This window comes from Lepus europaeus, chromosome 5 (assembly GCF_033115175.1).
Source record: "Lepus europaeus isolate LE1 chromosome 5, mLepTim1.pri, whole genome shotgun sequence".
Taxonomy (NCBI): Eukaryota; Metazoa; Chordata; class Mammalia; order Lagomorpha; family Leporidae; genus Lepus; species Lepus europaeus.
The window spans coordinates 101,365,588-101,382,264 of NC_084831.1; the positions used below are offsets into that span (position 1 = coordinate 101,365,588).

The 16,677-nt window shown below is 41.0% G+C and overlaps 1 protein-coding gene across 4 annotated transcripts in view; it reads left to right on the plus strand.

Moving 5' to 3' along the window:
• Positions 1-16,677, plus strand: part of NTNG1 (netrin G1) — a 396,875-nt gene that overhangs the window by 293,383 nt on the left and 86,815 nt on the right. For all 4 annotated transcript variants that reach the window (XM_062191854.1, XM_062191856.1, XM_062191857.1 and 1 more), the window contains exon 4: positions 14,108-14,280. In XM_062191854.1, the coding sequence (XP_062047838.1) occupies positions 14,108-14,280 (173 nt within the window). The remainder of the gene's footprint in view (positions 1-14,107; positions 14,281-16,677) is intronic.

Consider the following 16,677-nt stretch of genomic DNA (forward strand, 5'->3'; position numbering starts at 1 on the left):
ATCCTACATTCAATTTACAGTCATAGTACCCTAGTTTCCCTTGCAAGATTAGAAATAGAAAAAGACCAATTTTAATATTATCTAAAAGAACAAACAGTTTAGTGAATCACATGATCTGATATTTCACTATAGACAAGTTTAGTGTCTCAACTAAGCTTTCAGTGGAACTTTTAGTGGGTTTTTTTAATGCCAGGATAATTCATTTATTTCCTAAATATATAAGACTTTCTGATCTTTGTCCCATAAGACCTGGGGGCAATTAAATTGTTTTATATATTTGTTAAAAGACCCTAGGATCATGGTATCCTTTGAAGAACTGATCAAAATCTCTGTTTTTATTTTATACTCCTAGAGAAAACAATGTAGCAATATAGTTATCTGGAAGGAAAAGGCTATATAAATCAGTTTTTTAAAATTATTCTCCCAAAAACAGAACCCAAGCTAGGAAAGCCCCATCAACCAGGTTTTAATGCATTTATGAAAGTAAAAGTTCAAAACCTTGATGAAAAACTACCATCTAGATTTGCAGGACAACTTCCTAGGGTCCTCGTGCATTTTCTTGCCTGCATGTGTGTCAATCACACAATAAACCCAACAGAGGCAAGATGTCCAGATTTTCTGTTGGTCCATTTATTAATGAAGGAAAAAGAGAATTCTGAAAGACTGGAATCTTCTTTCTCCTTGAGGGATCAGGATCAGGCCAGGCTCATTTTTTATTTGATGATCTGGCCTTTTTTTGTAATGTTCAAATTATAATATAAGAGATAATAATATTCTGTATCTATTATGTGCTTACTGTAGACCAGGTCCTATATTCAGGTATAAATCATATGTAAGACAAACTTAACAGTGCCTTTTAAAAGTAGAAGTTTATTTTCTTCTCTGGCAGCAGGCACGTAGGTACTCTAAGGTAGTGGTGGTGTCCTCCACTCCACACCCACTTTGATCCACTTTCACCAAACTGCAATAGATATAGTCCAAGAGCCTGGGTTCATTGTCCATGTTCAGGTTTGTTCCTAAGTCCAGGTACAATATGGCTCTAATGTAACTCAATACTGTATTCATGTTCTAGAAATTAAATGTGAAATAGAGGAGAGTCCATGCCACCAGTTCTCCAGGGCACAACAGGAGTATCACAGACACCATTCCCACTACTATCATGTCCAAAGAAAAACTGAGGCCCATTAAATTTTAATGTGGTTTACTTGAGCAAGAGCAAAATTTATGGAACCAGGCAGTGTTCCACACTGAGGATGGTTCAGAATACTCCACCCCACCACACGTATAATCTGAAGATTTGAACAGGAATTAGCTCCACAAACGCATGCAGATATCTAAGCCCAAAAGTGTTATACTGATTATTAATGGATTAATGTTCATGGTTGATGGATTAAGAGCGGAGACTTGATATGATTATGGCAAATGGGAGGTGAGCCTGGGGAGAGTTCTTTAGGTCATTGTGGGCTTACCCTCCGAAGGTAGTTCTCCCGAGAGGGCTCTCAGGCACTCTCTACTTCTCTTCTCACTGTGTGATCCTTCCTCTTCATGGATACTGCCATCCTCCATCCTCATCAGACCCCCAGACTCATGCCACTGCTCATTCTTAGACCGTGAACCTTGAAACTCTAAGCCAAAATAAGCATTCCTTCCTAAGTAGCCTCTCTAAGTAGCCTTCAGGTTTCAGCATAGGTGTTACTGGCAGCTGTCAGTTTTACAATGAGAATCAGGAGTAAAAATTATCAGAGCAGAAAGATTTGAAAAATTTACAGCCTGGCCAGAGAAAGGAGGAAGAAAAAGCTTGTTAGGAACGGGAAAGTGAGAGGGAGCAACCACTTGCTAGAGAGACTGGCACATGTAGAAGGGAGCCATTTGCTAATGGATGAAGCAATGGAAGAAATACCCTAAAGTTTTTTCAGGGTTCTTCAAGGCAGCCCCTCTCCTAACAGGCCCACCAGGGTTTAGAAGCGAAATTGTATCTTAAAGATCCTTCTAGGGCAGCATCCTTTCAGAAGGGAGCCCGAGGGTGTCCTGCTGGTCCAGGACAAGCTCTGGATTCTGGCTTGCTAACAAAGTGGTCTAAGACTGCTAACGCCAGAGTTCACGTGGGCCCAGATGAGGTTTATGGTGACAGCAGACGTCAGTGCCATCTGTATGATGCTGGTTTTGCACATGTACAGAATGTCGCAGTTAAGGAGTCATGGTGGCTTCTACTGAGATTTCAAAGAAGTGCATGGACGGTCAGGCAGAGCTGTGCTGCAGGGCTGGAGACCCTGCATAGAGTGATGCTTCAGTGGAGCCGTGGGAGTGAAGCTGCTTTGGAGAACCCAGAGGGGTAGAGATATCAGTAACATGAGACCCCTGCTGGGAAAACTGCAAGCAGTGTGCCAGGCAAGCCTAGGAAAACCATACACATCAGCATGCAGCCTCAGAGAATACCCACACGCGCACAGGCCAACAGAGCATCGAGGCATGGAGGCCTCCATTTAAATTTCAAAGAACATTTTGAACAAACTAGCAGCTCAGAGATTGGTCACAGGGACACAGCGCCTGCAGAGCACCTCCACTAGGGCAATGCCCAGCTGACATGTGGGGTCAGAGCTGCCGCAGAGAGTCCCCAACAGTGGAGCTGCAGAGATGAGATTCCAACCAGTGAGAAATGATTCAGGGGCTATGACCTGCAAAGCTAAAGTATAGGGCTTCACAAGCCTTTGGGAGTCCAGCCCCCATCACTGTGTGACCAGGATGCTGCACATGGAAGTTTAAGATTCAATGTTTTTCCTGCTGAGTTTTGGTCTTACTTTGACCTGATTAGTCACTTTTATTTCCCTGTTTCCATTTTTAGAATGAAATGTCTATCCTATGGCTATCCCACTATTGCATCTTAGAAGTGGGTACCTGCTCTTTAATTGCACAGGAATTCACAATTACCCAAATTTGCCTTGAGTCTCAGATAAGACTTTGGATTTTGAACAACATTAATGTTGGACTGAGTTAAGCCCTTGGGAGTTTTGAATGATTGTTTATTTTATGTGAGGAGCACGTGAGCTTTGGGGAGCCAGGGTGGAAATATTATGGTTTGAACAGGATTTTGCTTCCCAAACTCATGCAGACATTTAAACCCCAAAATATCACTTTAAGGTTAATGGAGTAATGTTACTGGTTGATGGATTAAGGATAGAGATTTGATCTAATGATGGCATCTGGGAGGTAGGTCTAGTGGGAGGTCTTTAGGTCTTTGGGAACTTGCCCTTTTTGGAAAGCAGTTCTCCTGACATGGTTGATTACATAAGGCGAGCATGCTTCCTGACCATCTCTGCTTCCTGGTTCTCCATGTGATGTTTCCTCTGCATGGGATCTGCCATTCACCATCTTCAGCAGATGTCAGACTAATGGCCCACCTGCTTTTGGGCTGTGAACCTTCAAATTGTAAGCTTAAATAGACCTTCTTCCTTCCTTAGTAGCCTCTCTCAGGTATTTTAAAGTAACAAAAAGCTAACATATACCAGTTATATTCATAGCCAGAGTAAAGGAAGTGACATATAAAAAACAACATGTGGGGCTGCAGTTGGCATTTGCCTTATACTGCTATTAACATGTTTTAGCAGTTTTCAGTCTCTGATTGGCTGGAAGTTAAGCTGGTATGATTGATTGAGACTCAGTTGCTTGGTTACAAGGGTATACTCCTAGGCTAGGTTAAAATTTGTTTACACATAAAGCTAGGGGACTGGTCACTATGTAAAAGTTGCTTCTGATCAAACTTATTTAAAAACAGAGACTGGTTTATGCCAAAGATATTTTCATTCAGCAATCCCATTGGCCAGAACATAGTCACATGGTCATATCTATCCAGAGGAGGTGCTAGGAAATGTAGTATTTATTCTGGCTGAGCGTACACCTAAAACTGTATTGATGTACCTTAAAAAAAAAATGGAAGAATACATCAATGAGCAGACTCAGACTCATGGTGTCATGTAATTTAATTTTCCCAACAACCCCTACAGTAGTTATTTTATTACCCAGGTTTTACAGTGAAAGTAAACAGAGCTTAAGGGGATTTCCTGTTTGCTGCTGAAGCAGGGCTATGTGACTCCAGAGCTCAAACTCTTTTCCACTGTTTTCTGTTCTATTTTGGACAAATACCTTATTTTGTTTACATTTTCATTTTTCTAGACATACATTTAATAGTTGTTAGTATATTAAAAAAGTTGGACAACCATCAGCAGTATCTAATTTTAGAACATTTTCATCACACTAAAAGACAGCCCTGAAAAGGGCATTGTGGCATAGCAGGTTAAGCTGCCATTTAGGACACTGGCATCCCATCAGAGTGCCAATTTGAGTCCCTGCTACCCTACTTCCAATCCAACTTCCTCATAACATGCCTGTTAAGGCAGCAGAGAAGATGGCCCAAGTACTTGGGTTCCTGCTACCTACATGAGAGACCAGAATGGAGTTCCAGGCTCCTGGCTTCGACCTAACCCTGGCACGGCTGTCACAGGCATTTGGAAAGTGAACCAGCAATGGAAATATCAAATAGCTCTCTCTTTCTCTCTCTCTCTGCCTTTCAAATAAATCCCATTGTTTGACTTGAACTATAATAATTATTTTATGTATATTTTTTCACTTGACTCCCATTACCACTTTCACTAGGAATAATTATCTGTTTATTTAGGGTGTAGCAAGTACAATCAAGTACTTTGTCAAAGACTTCTGCTGGTAAGTTTTAGGTAAGAGTCAATTCTAAAGACTGGGCTCTTCCTAAGACATCCAAAGCCAGAAAAAGTGAACTGATTCAATTGAGAATGACACTCATGTTTCTGGGACTGCTAGAACTCTTGCTACTCAAGTGTAGTCTATGGACAGGCAACTACAGTATCTCCTGAGAGCTTGTGAGGAATTGCAGGTCTCCCTCAGACTTATTGACTCAACAATCTGTATTTTAACCAGAACCCTAAATGACTTCTGTGCAGAGGAAGGTTCAAGTGTGTCAAATTCAGACAGACACAAAGTCTAAAATATGAGAATGATTCTAATGCAAACCTCACTTCTACCAGTAATCCTGTTTGGAAATCTTTGGTCTAAACTGAACTAGCCTGAAGGTTTTATCTGAACTCACAAACTAGACTGACCATTTTGTTTGTAAATTCTGTTAGATCTACTGATTAGCATATTAAAATGTCTGGTTTATATTTTTTGGTCAAAATGGTGTTTACCTTTAGCATATATAAGAAAATCTAACAAATCAATAATGAAGTGGTAAGTAACCCAATTACAGAATGAGTAGAGCATATGAATAGCTGTTTTTTTCAAGGAATAAAAATGAGGGTATATCAAAAAGTTTGTGGAAAAATAGATTTAATAGATACATTTGGTGAAAAAGATATGAAATCAACACAAAGTTTTCTCATAATATACATTTCCATGGACTTTTGAAGATCCCTATATATAAATAGCCAAAGGACACATGAATAAAAGTTCACCATCATTAGTCATTATAGAAAAAGAAATCAAAATCACTTTGAACTTTGTTTCAGATACAGTCCTAAGGGATTGGGTATTTTTTTTTGTCGAATCTTAAAAATTATTTTAAAGCACATGCACTCATTGCCCCTGTTTTACAGAGGATGTGGCTGAGCTTAGCATGCTTAGGAAGACATAATGCCCTTTGCAGTGGTGAGAGCAGAGGGCTGGACACAGGTTGCTTTCAATCTGAATTCTTGCTCCATCTTATACTAGCTGGGAGATGTGTTTTCTCAATCCCTTAATATTCAAATACATCAAATGTAATAATTAGTGCCAATCCCATGGAATTATTGTGAGGCTTGTGTGAAATAATGTGTGAAATATGCAAAAGGCACTTAGCACAACATCAGTAGGCAGTCAATGTTAGTTCTGTTTGATGGTTTATTAAATTACTCATCTGTGGCCTCACAGCAAATAAGTAGAAGAGGCAAGATTTGAATTCAGGCTGTCTGATTCCAGTGTCATAACTCATAATCTGTAAATTATATCGCATCTCACATTTCAAGTAATACATTGAGGTGAGAGCCAGAAACTTATGTGATGATGCTGCTATTGATTGTATATTAGTTTGTGTATATTCCAAAGGCCCATGTGTTAAAGATTTGGTCCCTAGGTTGCTGCTCTTGGGAGGTGGTGGAAAATTTAAGGGCTGTGACCCAGTGGAGGTCTTTTTGTCCTCTGGAGTAAATCCCAGGGAAGTAGTTCTTGCCAGAGGGTTGGTTATAAAAGTCTGAGTTGCTCCCACTCTCTCTCTTCTTCCTGATTCACTCTGTGATCCTTCATCCATCGGTGTCCTTCCTTCCCATTTCACTGCTGTAACCAGAAGTCAAATCAGTGGGGCTCCCACTTGAACTTGGACCTCCAATACTGAGCTATCCCAGGTACCCACATGGGAGTCCCAGATTGAGTCTCAGGGGCTCTTGGCTTCAGCTGGGCCCTGCTTTGGCTGCTGGGATATTTGGAGAATGAACCAGCAGATTGAAAATCTGTGTCTGTCTGTCTGTCTGTCTCTCTCACTCTCTCTGCCTTCCAAATAAAATGAAAATACATAAATCAGTACTGTGAGCTAAATAAACTTTTCTCTTTTAAAAGTTAATTTCTTCAGGTATTTCATTGTAGTAACAAAAAGCTAAAATATATGTGAAAGGTCTAGAGACTGCTGAGGCATAAAAAAGTAGGCAAGCCAGCGCCGTGGCTCACTGGGCTAATCCTCCGCCTTGCGGCGCTGGCACACCGGGTTCTAGTCCCGGTCGGGGCACCGGATTCTGTCCCGGTTGCCCCTCTTCCAGGCCAGCTCTCTGCTGTGGCCAGGGAGTGCAGTGGAGGATGGCCCAAGTGCTTGGGCCCTTCACGCCATGGGAGACCAGGATAAGCACCTGGCTCCTGCCATCGGATCAGCCGGTGCGCCGGCCACAGCGCACCAGCCGCGGCGGCCATTGGAGGGTGAACCAACGGCAAAGGAAGACCTTTCTCTCTGTCTCTCTCTCTCTCACTGTCCACTCTGCCTGTCAAAAAAAAAAAAAAAAGTAGGCAAGAGACACTGGGTAATTTGTTATCTTTTCAAGAAGTTATCTACAAAGCTCCCATATTTGTGACAACACATTTTCTAAAAGCATTTGTATAGCTAGTGCCACTCCAATGCAGAAGATAAAACAGAAACTGATACGGGTTTGGTAGTGCCTAAAATTTACGCCCTTTGGTACTGGGGGCAGGGAGGTACTTATTAAGGGTGAAAATGTTTATTAATATAAGTACATAAATAGTATATTATTTGTACAAAATATACAAAAGCATATTACTACAGGAATACATTGCTAGGGTTCTCTGCAGGGCCTTGGAATAGCCCTGTAGCTTAAATTTCATGCACTCTGTGGTGAATCCTCCCTTGGCACAAAAGTAGTCCAAACCCTGACCTACAAAGCAGCAAGCCTAACCTTTCTTCCTGTTTGGCTTTTCAAAGAGCAAGTTCCTAACTTTTCTGTCTCAGTACCACTATTTTAAACATTAGTAATAGACTGTAGGAACCTCTAACTTGCAGGAAATTCTGGCAGATAATATCCTTCCCAGAATAGATATATTAAGTTATAAAGAAAAATCAGACAGACTCTATGGGTTTTTCATACCTACTAGCAGGTGGCACAGAACTAAATGTTGCAGCCTTTTTATAAGCAAGATTAAATTGACTCATGACAGCTGGTCACTAAAATACAGGAAGTGCAGACCTGGATGAAAGGGAGAACACACCGGTGTTCATTAGTTTGCATCACAGAAGATAACTTATTTTTCTTTTAAATTTGTCTTAATGATGCCCTTATTTGATGATGTCTCCTGTTTGTCACTTGCACACAAATGGATCTTCAAGGTTCATGCAAGTCCATTAGTTCTAGCAGCAATGTCTTAGCATGAATTCTGTGTGTGTGTAAACAGAACCAGTGAATAGGCTGAGCTTTACAGAACCTCACACATTTGCTTGCTAGTGAAGCCTTTTAGGTCTCCACTTGCACAGTTCCTCCCCCTCCCAATGTGACAATAAAAGTGGGCGCTGGATGGCCATGGAAATGGATAATCAATCTGTCGGAGACAAGTGAGATGTCACAGAAATCTGCCCTCCACCCATCACAGGGCCAGAGGTTGCAACACCAGGAATTGAGAGCAATCTTCCAATATTGTGAAATCCATTTTTTTTCCTGTTAGAAGAACAGCTACTCTGGCAAAGGCTCTAAATAAAGGATTTTAGTGTCTGATTGGAATGAGAGTGATGAGAATAAACTGAGCTATGGAAAATGAAAGGGAACCACTTCAAAATACAATGCTGCGGTACCTCAGAGTCCACTTTCAATGCTTTGTTCCAACACAAAATTGTCACAATTACTCAAGAAAGACAGCTCCAATGCTGAGATAAGTCATCAGATTTACTGCTGGGGAAGTCATGATTTTAGCCAGTGCCCAAGCAATGCTCCTCCAAAGTTCAAATGAAAAGCATGGTCAACCTTACATGAGGCGTTGACACTAACAGGTGCATCCCTCAGAGTAATCATGTTACACAAATGCATTGCTGTTCCTCTCCTCCTGTGCTGTGTTCTTTTCCTTAGGTTTCTAGGCATTGTTTTAAGATAGTTCTTATGTAAAGCTTCAATCTTCTGGTAAATTCTCTGGAGCTTAAATTAAATAGAGTTTGCAAGGTTTCATCAATTTTATAGAGATCCTTTTGTCCAATATAAGGTTAATTATGAAAGCAATGATAAGGGTATGTGGCAATTTTCAGCACACACCATAGTGTCATATGTTTGATTTCATAAGAACATGCACATGAAGTTCCTGCTTTCAGGAAGCTTATTTGTTTACTGTTCACTTGTTTAGTCATCAAATGTCTTTGGAGCACCTATTCTATTCCAAGCATTTTGACACATGTTGGCAATAGGAAAGGCAGACATAATTGCTGATTCCCTAAAACTTACCCTCTAGTAACAGTAGCAGGAGAATAGAATGCAGCTTATGTCTATAGCAAAGATAGTGGACATAATATGCAACATGCCTGGCTAGATGTGTGGAAACACATAGAAATAGCATCATTGTGAGCCAGAGGAACATTCAGAAAATTGATTAGATTTTTTGAATGACAAGTGGGGACCAGGAACTAGCTAGGACTTAGAAAGGAAGACTTATCCAGATAAAAGAAATAGGGATTGGAAAGTTGAATGTTGAAGGCTTGAGAAACAGTTTTGTAATATTACATGGAGGCAAAATTCAAAGCATTAAGTATATAATTAGAAGTGGCACAGATGAAGCTGGAGAAGGGATAAGAGGTAAACTGCAAAGCCACTTGCAAGCCATGTTACAGAATTGAACTGTATCCTGAGAATACTGGGAAAGACAACAATGGTTCTAAGCAAGGAGTAATCCAAGTATATTGGTGTAGAAGATTGTTTTGACTATTGTGCTGAGATTGGACTAGAAAGAAACATAATTTGAGCACTCAGTTCTAAGTAGAACTTTCTGTAATGAATCAGATCAAAGATGATGATGATCTCAACTAAGGAAGTGATCATTGTGTAAATTTCAGATACAGTCAAGCAAGAGGAATGTTAGGATTTGCTGAAAGACTGAGTAATGACAGATTAGATGTGTTAGGAAAGGAAGTTATAGGAGCCACTCTTGACTAATGAGATAGAAGATAACACAGTTTACTAAAATGGAAAACACAGAAGGAACAGGTGGGACAAGGTATCCAAAGAATTCAGTTTGGAACATGTTGTGTTTGATGCATCTAGAAGTCATTTGGAAATGCAAGAGAGAGATCTGTGACAGTGGTACAGACACAAAGACTTACCAACACTTTGGCCAGATATGCCTTACCTGGAGTAATAGAGGGATGGAGGTACTATGGACCACTGTAGGTAACGGAGAATCTCCACATCTCACAAAAATGGTTTCAAGTTTTTGAGCTTATTTTATATGTGTTTTCTTAGAAGTGGAGGACAGATCATTCAAATTTACTTTGAAAAATGTGCAGTTCAGAAGATGGACCACAGAAGGAAATTGATAAGACAATCTAGATGAAATGCCCAGAGAGAGAAGGAGTGTGCCGATCATGCTGGGGCAGAACCCAAAGCACAACACATAGAGAAAGTAAGCAGAAGAGAGTCTTGAAAATGAACTTGAGCATCCAATGGGGAGAGTGTCAGGGCAAAGGGAGTGGTCTTCAGAGTCAATGCCCCATGGGGTCAAATAAAGAAAGGAAAAGTATCCACTGGATTTTCAACAAGGATATCATGGGTGATCCTGGCAAGAGAGGTTATGATCAGGGGGTGGTCATTTGATGCACTGATTAAGCCTCCATTTGGGATACTGCATTCTGTATCAGAGTATCTGAGATTGATTCTCAGCCCTGCTTCCAGTTCCAGCTTCCTGCTGATGTGTGCCCTTCAGGGCAGCAGGTGACAGCTCAAGTACTGGAGTCCCTATCACCTATGGCAGGGACACAGTATGATTTCCAGGTTCCCAACTTTGGTCTGACCCAGCTTCAACTGTTGTAGGCATTTGGGGAGTGAACCATCAGATGAAAGATCTCTATCTATCTCACTCTGTGTTTCTCTCTCTCTGTTTCCCCTCCTTTCAAATAAAAATACATACATAAATAATTTTTCTTTAAAAAAAGAAGCTGTGATGGGGCTTGTGCTGTGGTGTAGTGGGTAAAGCTGCCGCCTTTGATATTGGCATTCTATATGGTTGCTGGTTTGAGTCCTGACTGCTCCACTTCCAATCCAGTTCTCTGCTGATGTGCCTGGGAGGACAATGGAGGATGGCCTGAGTGCTTAGGCCCCTGTGCCCACATTGGAGACCAGGAAGAATCTCCTCGCTCCTGGCTCCTCGCTCCTGGCTCCTCGCTCCTGGCTTTTGCCTGGGTCAGCCCCAGCTGTTGCAGCCATTTGGGAAGTGAACTGCTGGATAGAGGATCTCTCTCTCCCTCTTTCTCTCTCCCTCTCCCCCTTTTCTCCTCTCTCCCTCTCTGTAATTTTGATGTTTAAGTAGATCGATAAATCTTTTTTTATTTTTATTTTTATTTTTTTGACAGGCAGAGTGGATAGTGAGAGACAGAGAGAGAGACAGAGAGAAAGGTCTTCCTTTTTGCCATTGGTTCACCCTCCAATGGCCACCGCGGCCGGCGCATCTCGCCAATCCGAAGCCAGAAGCCAGGTGCTTCTCCTGGTCTCCCATGCGGGTGCAGGGCCCAAGGACTTGGACCATCCTCCACTGCCTTCCCGGGCCATAGCAGAGAGCTGGCCTGGAAGAGGGGCAACCGGGACAGAATCCGGCGCCCCAACCGGGACTAGAACTCGGTGTGCCGGCACCGCAAGGCGGAGGATTAGCCTGTTAAGCTACGGCGCCAGCCGCTCAATAAATCTTTTAAAACTATATAAAAAATTAAAAAGAAGTTGTGGTCAATTGGAAAGAGTGAGTGGAAGATAAGCAAATGAAGATGGCAAGTATAGCAAACTCAAGAAGGAAAAGGAGAAAGTTAAGGAAGTAGCTAGAGTAAAAGACCAGGTACAGGTAGATATGTTCCCCTTTGAGATGTCAGAGAATTATTCAATGAGTAAAGAATTTTAACAGCACAGAGCCTACATAGCAATGAGCCAAACCAAACACACAGAATCACTGAGGAAATCAGAATAATAGAGCTCAGAGTGTCTATAGGGGACAGGACAGATCGAATTGAGTTGAGACTTCAGTGATTAATAAGCTTTTGGACAGGTGAGAATGAGCCATTGATTGGAAGAAATCTGAGAAAAATAAAACTAAAGAATCATCCATTTTCCTTTCACCTCCTTTTGTTATTCAAAATGAAACTGTTTTCCCAGCTAACATAATGTCTTTCGAATAGAAATTGCCTGTAACTCAGAGAATGACTACAAATATGAAGGTAATAAGAGTTATAAGATATACAATCCAATTTACAGTTACTACCTGCCTTCTTAGTCTTCACACATGCATCTAGCATATTCTTTGAGGTCACATTGTTCACTTCCTCATTTAGAATTTTTAACACCAGATAGGGTGTTAAATCAGTATAAGCTGGTGCTTCTATCACTTAGGTTTCAAACATCCTCCTTTTGTATAAACACACCCATAAATAAAGGTGCTAATATGCAAGGAGAAAGTTCCATTAATAAGCAGCCCAGCACAAATAACTGCCTACATGGAGGAGGTGGTTATAGGACATAGCTCATAATTAAGCAGAATTTAACTAAATTATTTTTTCTCTTGCCTTTTTCCTTAGGATTTATTTATTTGTTTGAAAGTCAGAGTTACAGAGAGAGGAGAGACAGAGAAAGGGATCTTCCATCCACTAGTTCACACCCTAAATGGCCTGGCCAAGCCAAAGCCAGGAGCTTCTTCCAGGTCTCCTACGTGAGTGCAGGGGCCCAAGGACCTGGGCCATCTTCTGTTGCTCTCCCAGACACATTAGAAGGGAGCTGGATGGGAAATGAAGCAGCTGGGACTCGAACCAGCACTGCAGGTGGCAGCTTAAAACACTGCACCACAGCAGGAGCCCCTCTCTTACCTTTTTAAGACTATACAAATGGTAATTTTCAAAGCTGATATTTGCATGTCTAAGTTAAATAGATATTGTTTAAATAGTAGCCTTTCAGTTTATTATAGTTCCTAAGTACACAGAGGGCAGAGTGTAGCTTAAAGTCTTAACCGGTTGTAGTAGATCCCTAAGGAGGCTGACACTTAGTGGTTCCAGAGAGGTTTGAATGGGGGGCCACTGCAATAGGAACTACACTGTTTAGTTACAAGGGAGGCTGGCAGCTTTCAGCACTACTATTTGCTAAGCCTTTATCATGAGATCCAAACTGACTGTTGCACAAAAGAGAAACTTTGCCATTGCTATACAGCCATTGTAGAAATCAACATCATTTCAAAAAATCTCACGCTCCTTTCTAAGAGAGAATATTCTCTGTTTTTCTCAGTTCATGACATCTACTCATAGTATTTTTGTTTGTTTTAAGAAACTTGAGTCTCTATTTGTGTGTGTATGTGTCCAGGCTTATTTTCACACACACATGCACACACACACTTAATGTTTCCAGGTTCAGATGAATCGGTACTTTATCCTCTGGCCTGGGTGCCCAGGACTTCCCTTTTGCATAGACCCTTTCTTCCCACACACATTATCCTGACTTCTGGTCATGGTTTTTACCTTTCCTGGGTTCTATGGCCCAATCTCAGTGTAGTGCAATTGATAACCTGCTTCCTCAACAAACACCAAGCTGGCCTCTGCAGTTTTGTAGCCAGAGATTTCGGATACAGAAATGGATTTTTGTGAAAATTGCATATTCCAGTGTTGCCGCTCATATATCACAGCTTTATTCACAGGCAGCAAATGCTGGGTCCTTTGCTAATGGCTTCAAGCCTCTGCCACACATAGTCTTCATATTTTCTAGAAGTCTAAGTATCCTTTATCAGAGACATTTGGCCTGTTTCCAAGAGACCTCTGTGATTGCCATATTTTCTATAAAGGGGAAGTCTCCCCTCACCCTGGGGGGAGGGCAGGCTGGGGAAATTCTTCCCCTTTAAGAGAATGTCATTTAGATCCCAGAAAGAGAGCACCTGAGGATAGGTCTACAAGCCTGAGCAGCAGATTGTTTTAATGGTTATCTTCATTCTTCAATGAGTAAGAATTGTCCTAATGATGTAAAGCCAAAAAGGAAGGGAACACTGTTCTTCAAACCCAGATAAATGGTCATAGGTTTGATAAGATCACAGGAAAACCACTCACTAGTGGCAATATTTTGGATACCTGTTGGGAAATCCTTAGTTTGAGGGCACAGTTGTCCAGGGGAGCAATCAGACCTCTGCTGGTACTGGGCTTCCTTAAAGCTCCCACCCCCTGGCACTCAATATAAAGATTCCCAAGGCCTGCAAATCTGCATTTTAATGCATGCCTCTGTGTAGGAATAAGGCACTGAACAATTGACTTTGAGAGCCACAACCCCAGGAGGTAAACTAGTAAAGCCTCAGTGGTCATTAAGACCAACATGACTGACAATGACCTCTTTGTCTCTCCTCTGCCTAGGTGCAAGTGTAATCTCCATGCCACAGTGTGTGTGTATGACAACAGCAAACTGACATGTGAATGTGAGCACAACACCACAGGCCCAGACTGTGGGAAATGCAAGAAGAATTATCAGGGCCGACCTTGGAGTCCAGGCTCGTATCTCCCCATCCCCAAAGGCACTGCAAATACCTGTGAGTAACTTTGTTTGGTAACGCCATCTTCTGTGCACCATGAGCTGATAGTTCCTCTCAATTTCATTGCCATTTGTGACTCTACTCCTCTTACAAATTATCTGATTGCTCTTCAAAGTGCAGCTAAAGTTGTAGTCCCTTATTTGCCCACCCATCATCATGTCATCATCTTAAATTCACTCTTCCAACATCCACATTAAATGAGTTGAGAAATTATTCTTGGGATCACAGAAGCAACTTTTTCTAAATGGGTGGAACAGGTGGGTGATCTAATTTCTTCCCCAATTTAATTTCTTATTAACATACCCAGAGCCTTGAAAACTCTCAACCCTAACTTGCTTTTATCCATAAACAATTTCCAGGAATTCTTTGAATATTTACGATCCCATTTTCCAATGCTGAGGAACACAAGAAATATCTAGTCCAAAAGGTATTTCCTTCTCCAAGTTGACCAAGGTCTTCCCGTTTCCTGGCGAAATAAATGGATTTTTCCAAACTCCAGCCATTCTGGCAAGCCTGCCATGGATTCTGGGAGTAAGGCCTTCTGCAGTCAAACAGAATGATTGTGGCTGATGGACACTAGATTAAGAAAAAGAGATTTTTGTGTTTATGTGAAAGACTACAGGCATTCTCTATGTTTAAAGGAGCCATATGAGATGCCCCATTGCCACACAGATGTGCCCCACTGAAATTCCTGAGGAATATAGGAAAATAAGCTCTGATATAATCAAAAAGTGATTATTTCCAGAATAAATTGTTCAGTTTCATAGATGGATCAACTAGCCACCTACAAAAGCCCAACATTAGCCCTCTCTAAAGAGTGGAGAGATGGTCGGTCTAGAATAGACCTATTCACAGAGGAGGAACAGAAGCAGCACAACAGTTAGCACAGGAGAGTGAGAACTTGAAAAGCCAGTGGCTCTTTGCAAGGCTAAGAATGTTATCAGGCCTTTCAAAGCAGCAGCTGTGAGAAACTAAACTTAAAACTAATATCACAGGAACCAGGACCTTATCAAGTTAAAATGTAAGAGTAATGGACCAAGTAACAAGCCGTGAAGTGAGGGGGCATGAAATTATGATAAAATTTCTATGAAGCAGAAAAAATCCTACCAATGGTTTTTTTTTTAAAAATCTCTTTGTAAGGCCATTCAGCTCTGTGTTACAGAAAAAAAAAAAAGACTTCTCTTTCCTAAAATTAATACATTAAAGCTCTGTTGAGTAGATACTTAGATTTTTCGGGGTGATTTTATTAATGGAGACTTTCTCAGGCCTTCCTCAATTGTTGAGAGTCACAGACTCATGAATTCGGAAGGCATCTTACAAGGTTATTTGTTGTAATACCCCATGGCTGGCTAGCTAATTACCCCTATCACCACAGTTGTCAAATTTAGTTTAAAGCTTTCCCACAATGAAAATGGTTCAGATTTTATTTTCAGGGCCTGCTGCCACTTTAGTGGGACAGCATGGAAGAGAAGGCAGTTCACAAACACTTGTTGTCACCCTGGTTCATCCCTGAGGTAGGCCAACTTCAAGGCCACCAGAGGCAACCATGGTAGACCCACGTTGAAGGCATTAGCTTCTATTTTAATAGGACCTGGTTCTTCTACCCATTTGTGTGCTTCAAAATCTTTGCTTATTTCAATGTGCTTTCGTTGAGAAGATCTTGTTTCAACCAAGCTTTCTTGCTGAAATTGATCTCTTGTTATATTCTCCATGGAAGTAACTATACTCCCAGCCCTTTGCACATTGAAGATCACCAAGTTATTACCTGGGCAAAGGAATGCAATATCTTTTGGGTTTCCTTGTGGGCATGATTGTTACTTGTCCCTTAGACTTTACTTATACTTTACTAACCTTTTCTAGATTTTTGGACTTTTCCATGTTCTGCTAAAATAGAAACACAATGGACCCAATGGCCAGAAGGGTTCAATTCATTAATTCAAACCTCAATATGGCATAAAGTTGATGAAAGATTGTAGAAATTGTCTGCCATGATCCAGTCTTTGCAATAGGAAAAAAACTCATTTAACTAAATCTCTGACACATGGGACTATGCTTTAAAACATCCAGCAGTTGAATCAATAACTTAGTAGTTTGGTGCACAGGTTCCAGAATCAAATCCTGGTTCCTCCATGCACTAGCAGAGTGACCTTGATAAAGTAAGCTAACTTCTCCAACATAGTTTCCCATCTGTAATGTGCAGATAATAATAGCTCTTAACTCATAGGCATTTTGAGAGGATTGAATAAGCTAATGCATGTAATATGTTTATTTAGCATAACACCTGTCACAAAATAAGTGTTCAAAAATAATTTATTTTTAGGATTTTTTTCATAAGGCAGCTTGTCCATTGTTGGACAGTTTTGTTATAAAAGTGATTTCTTAAGATTAATGTTG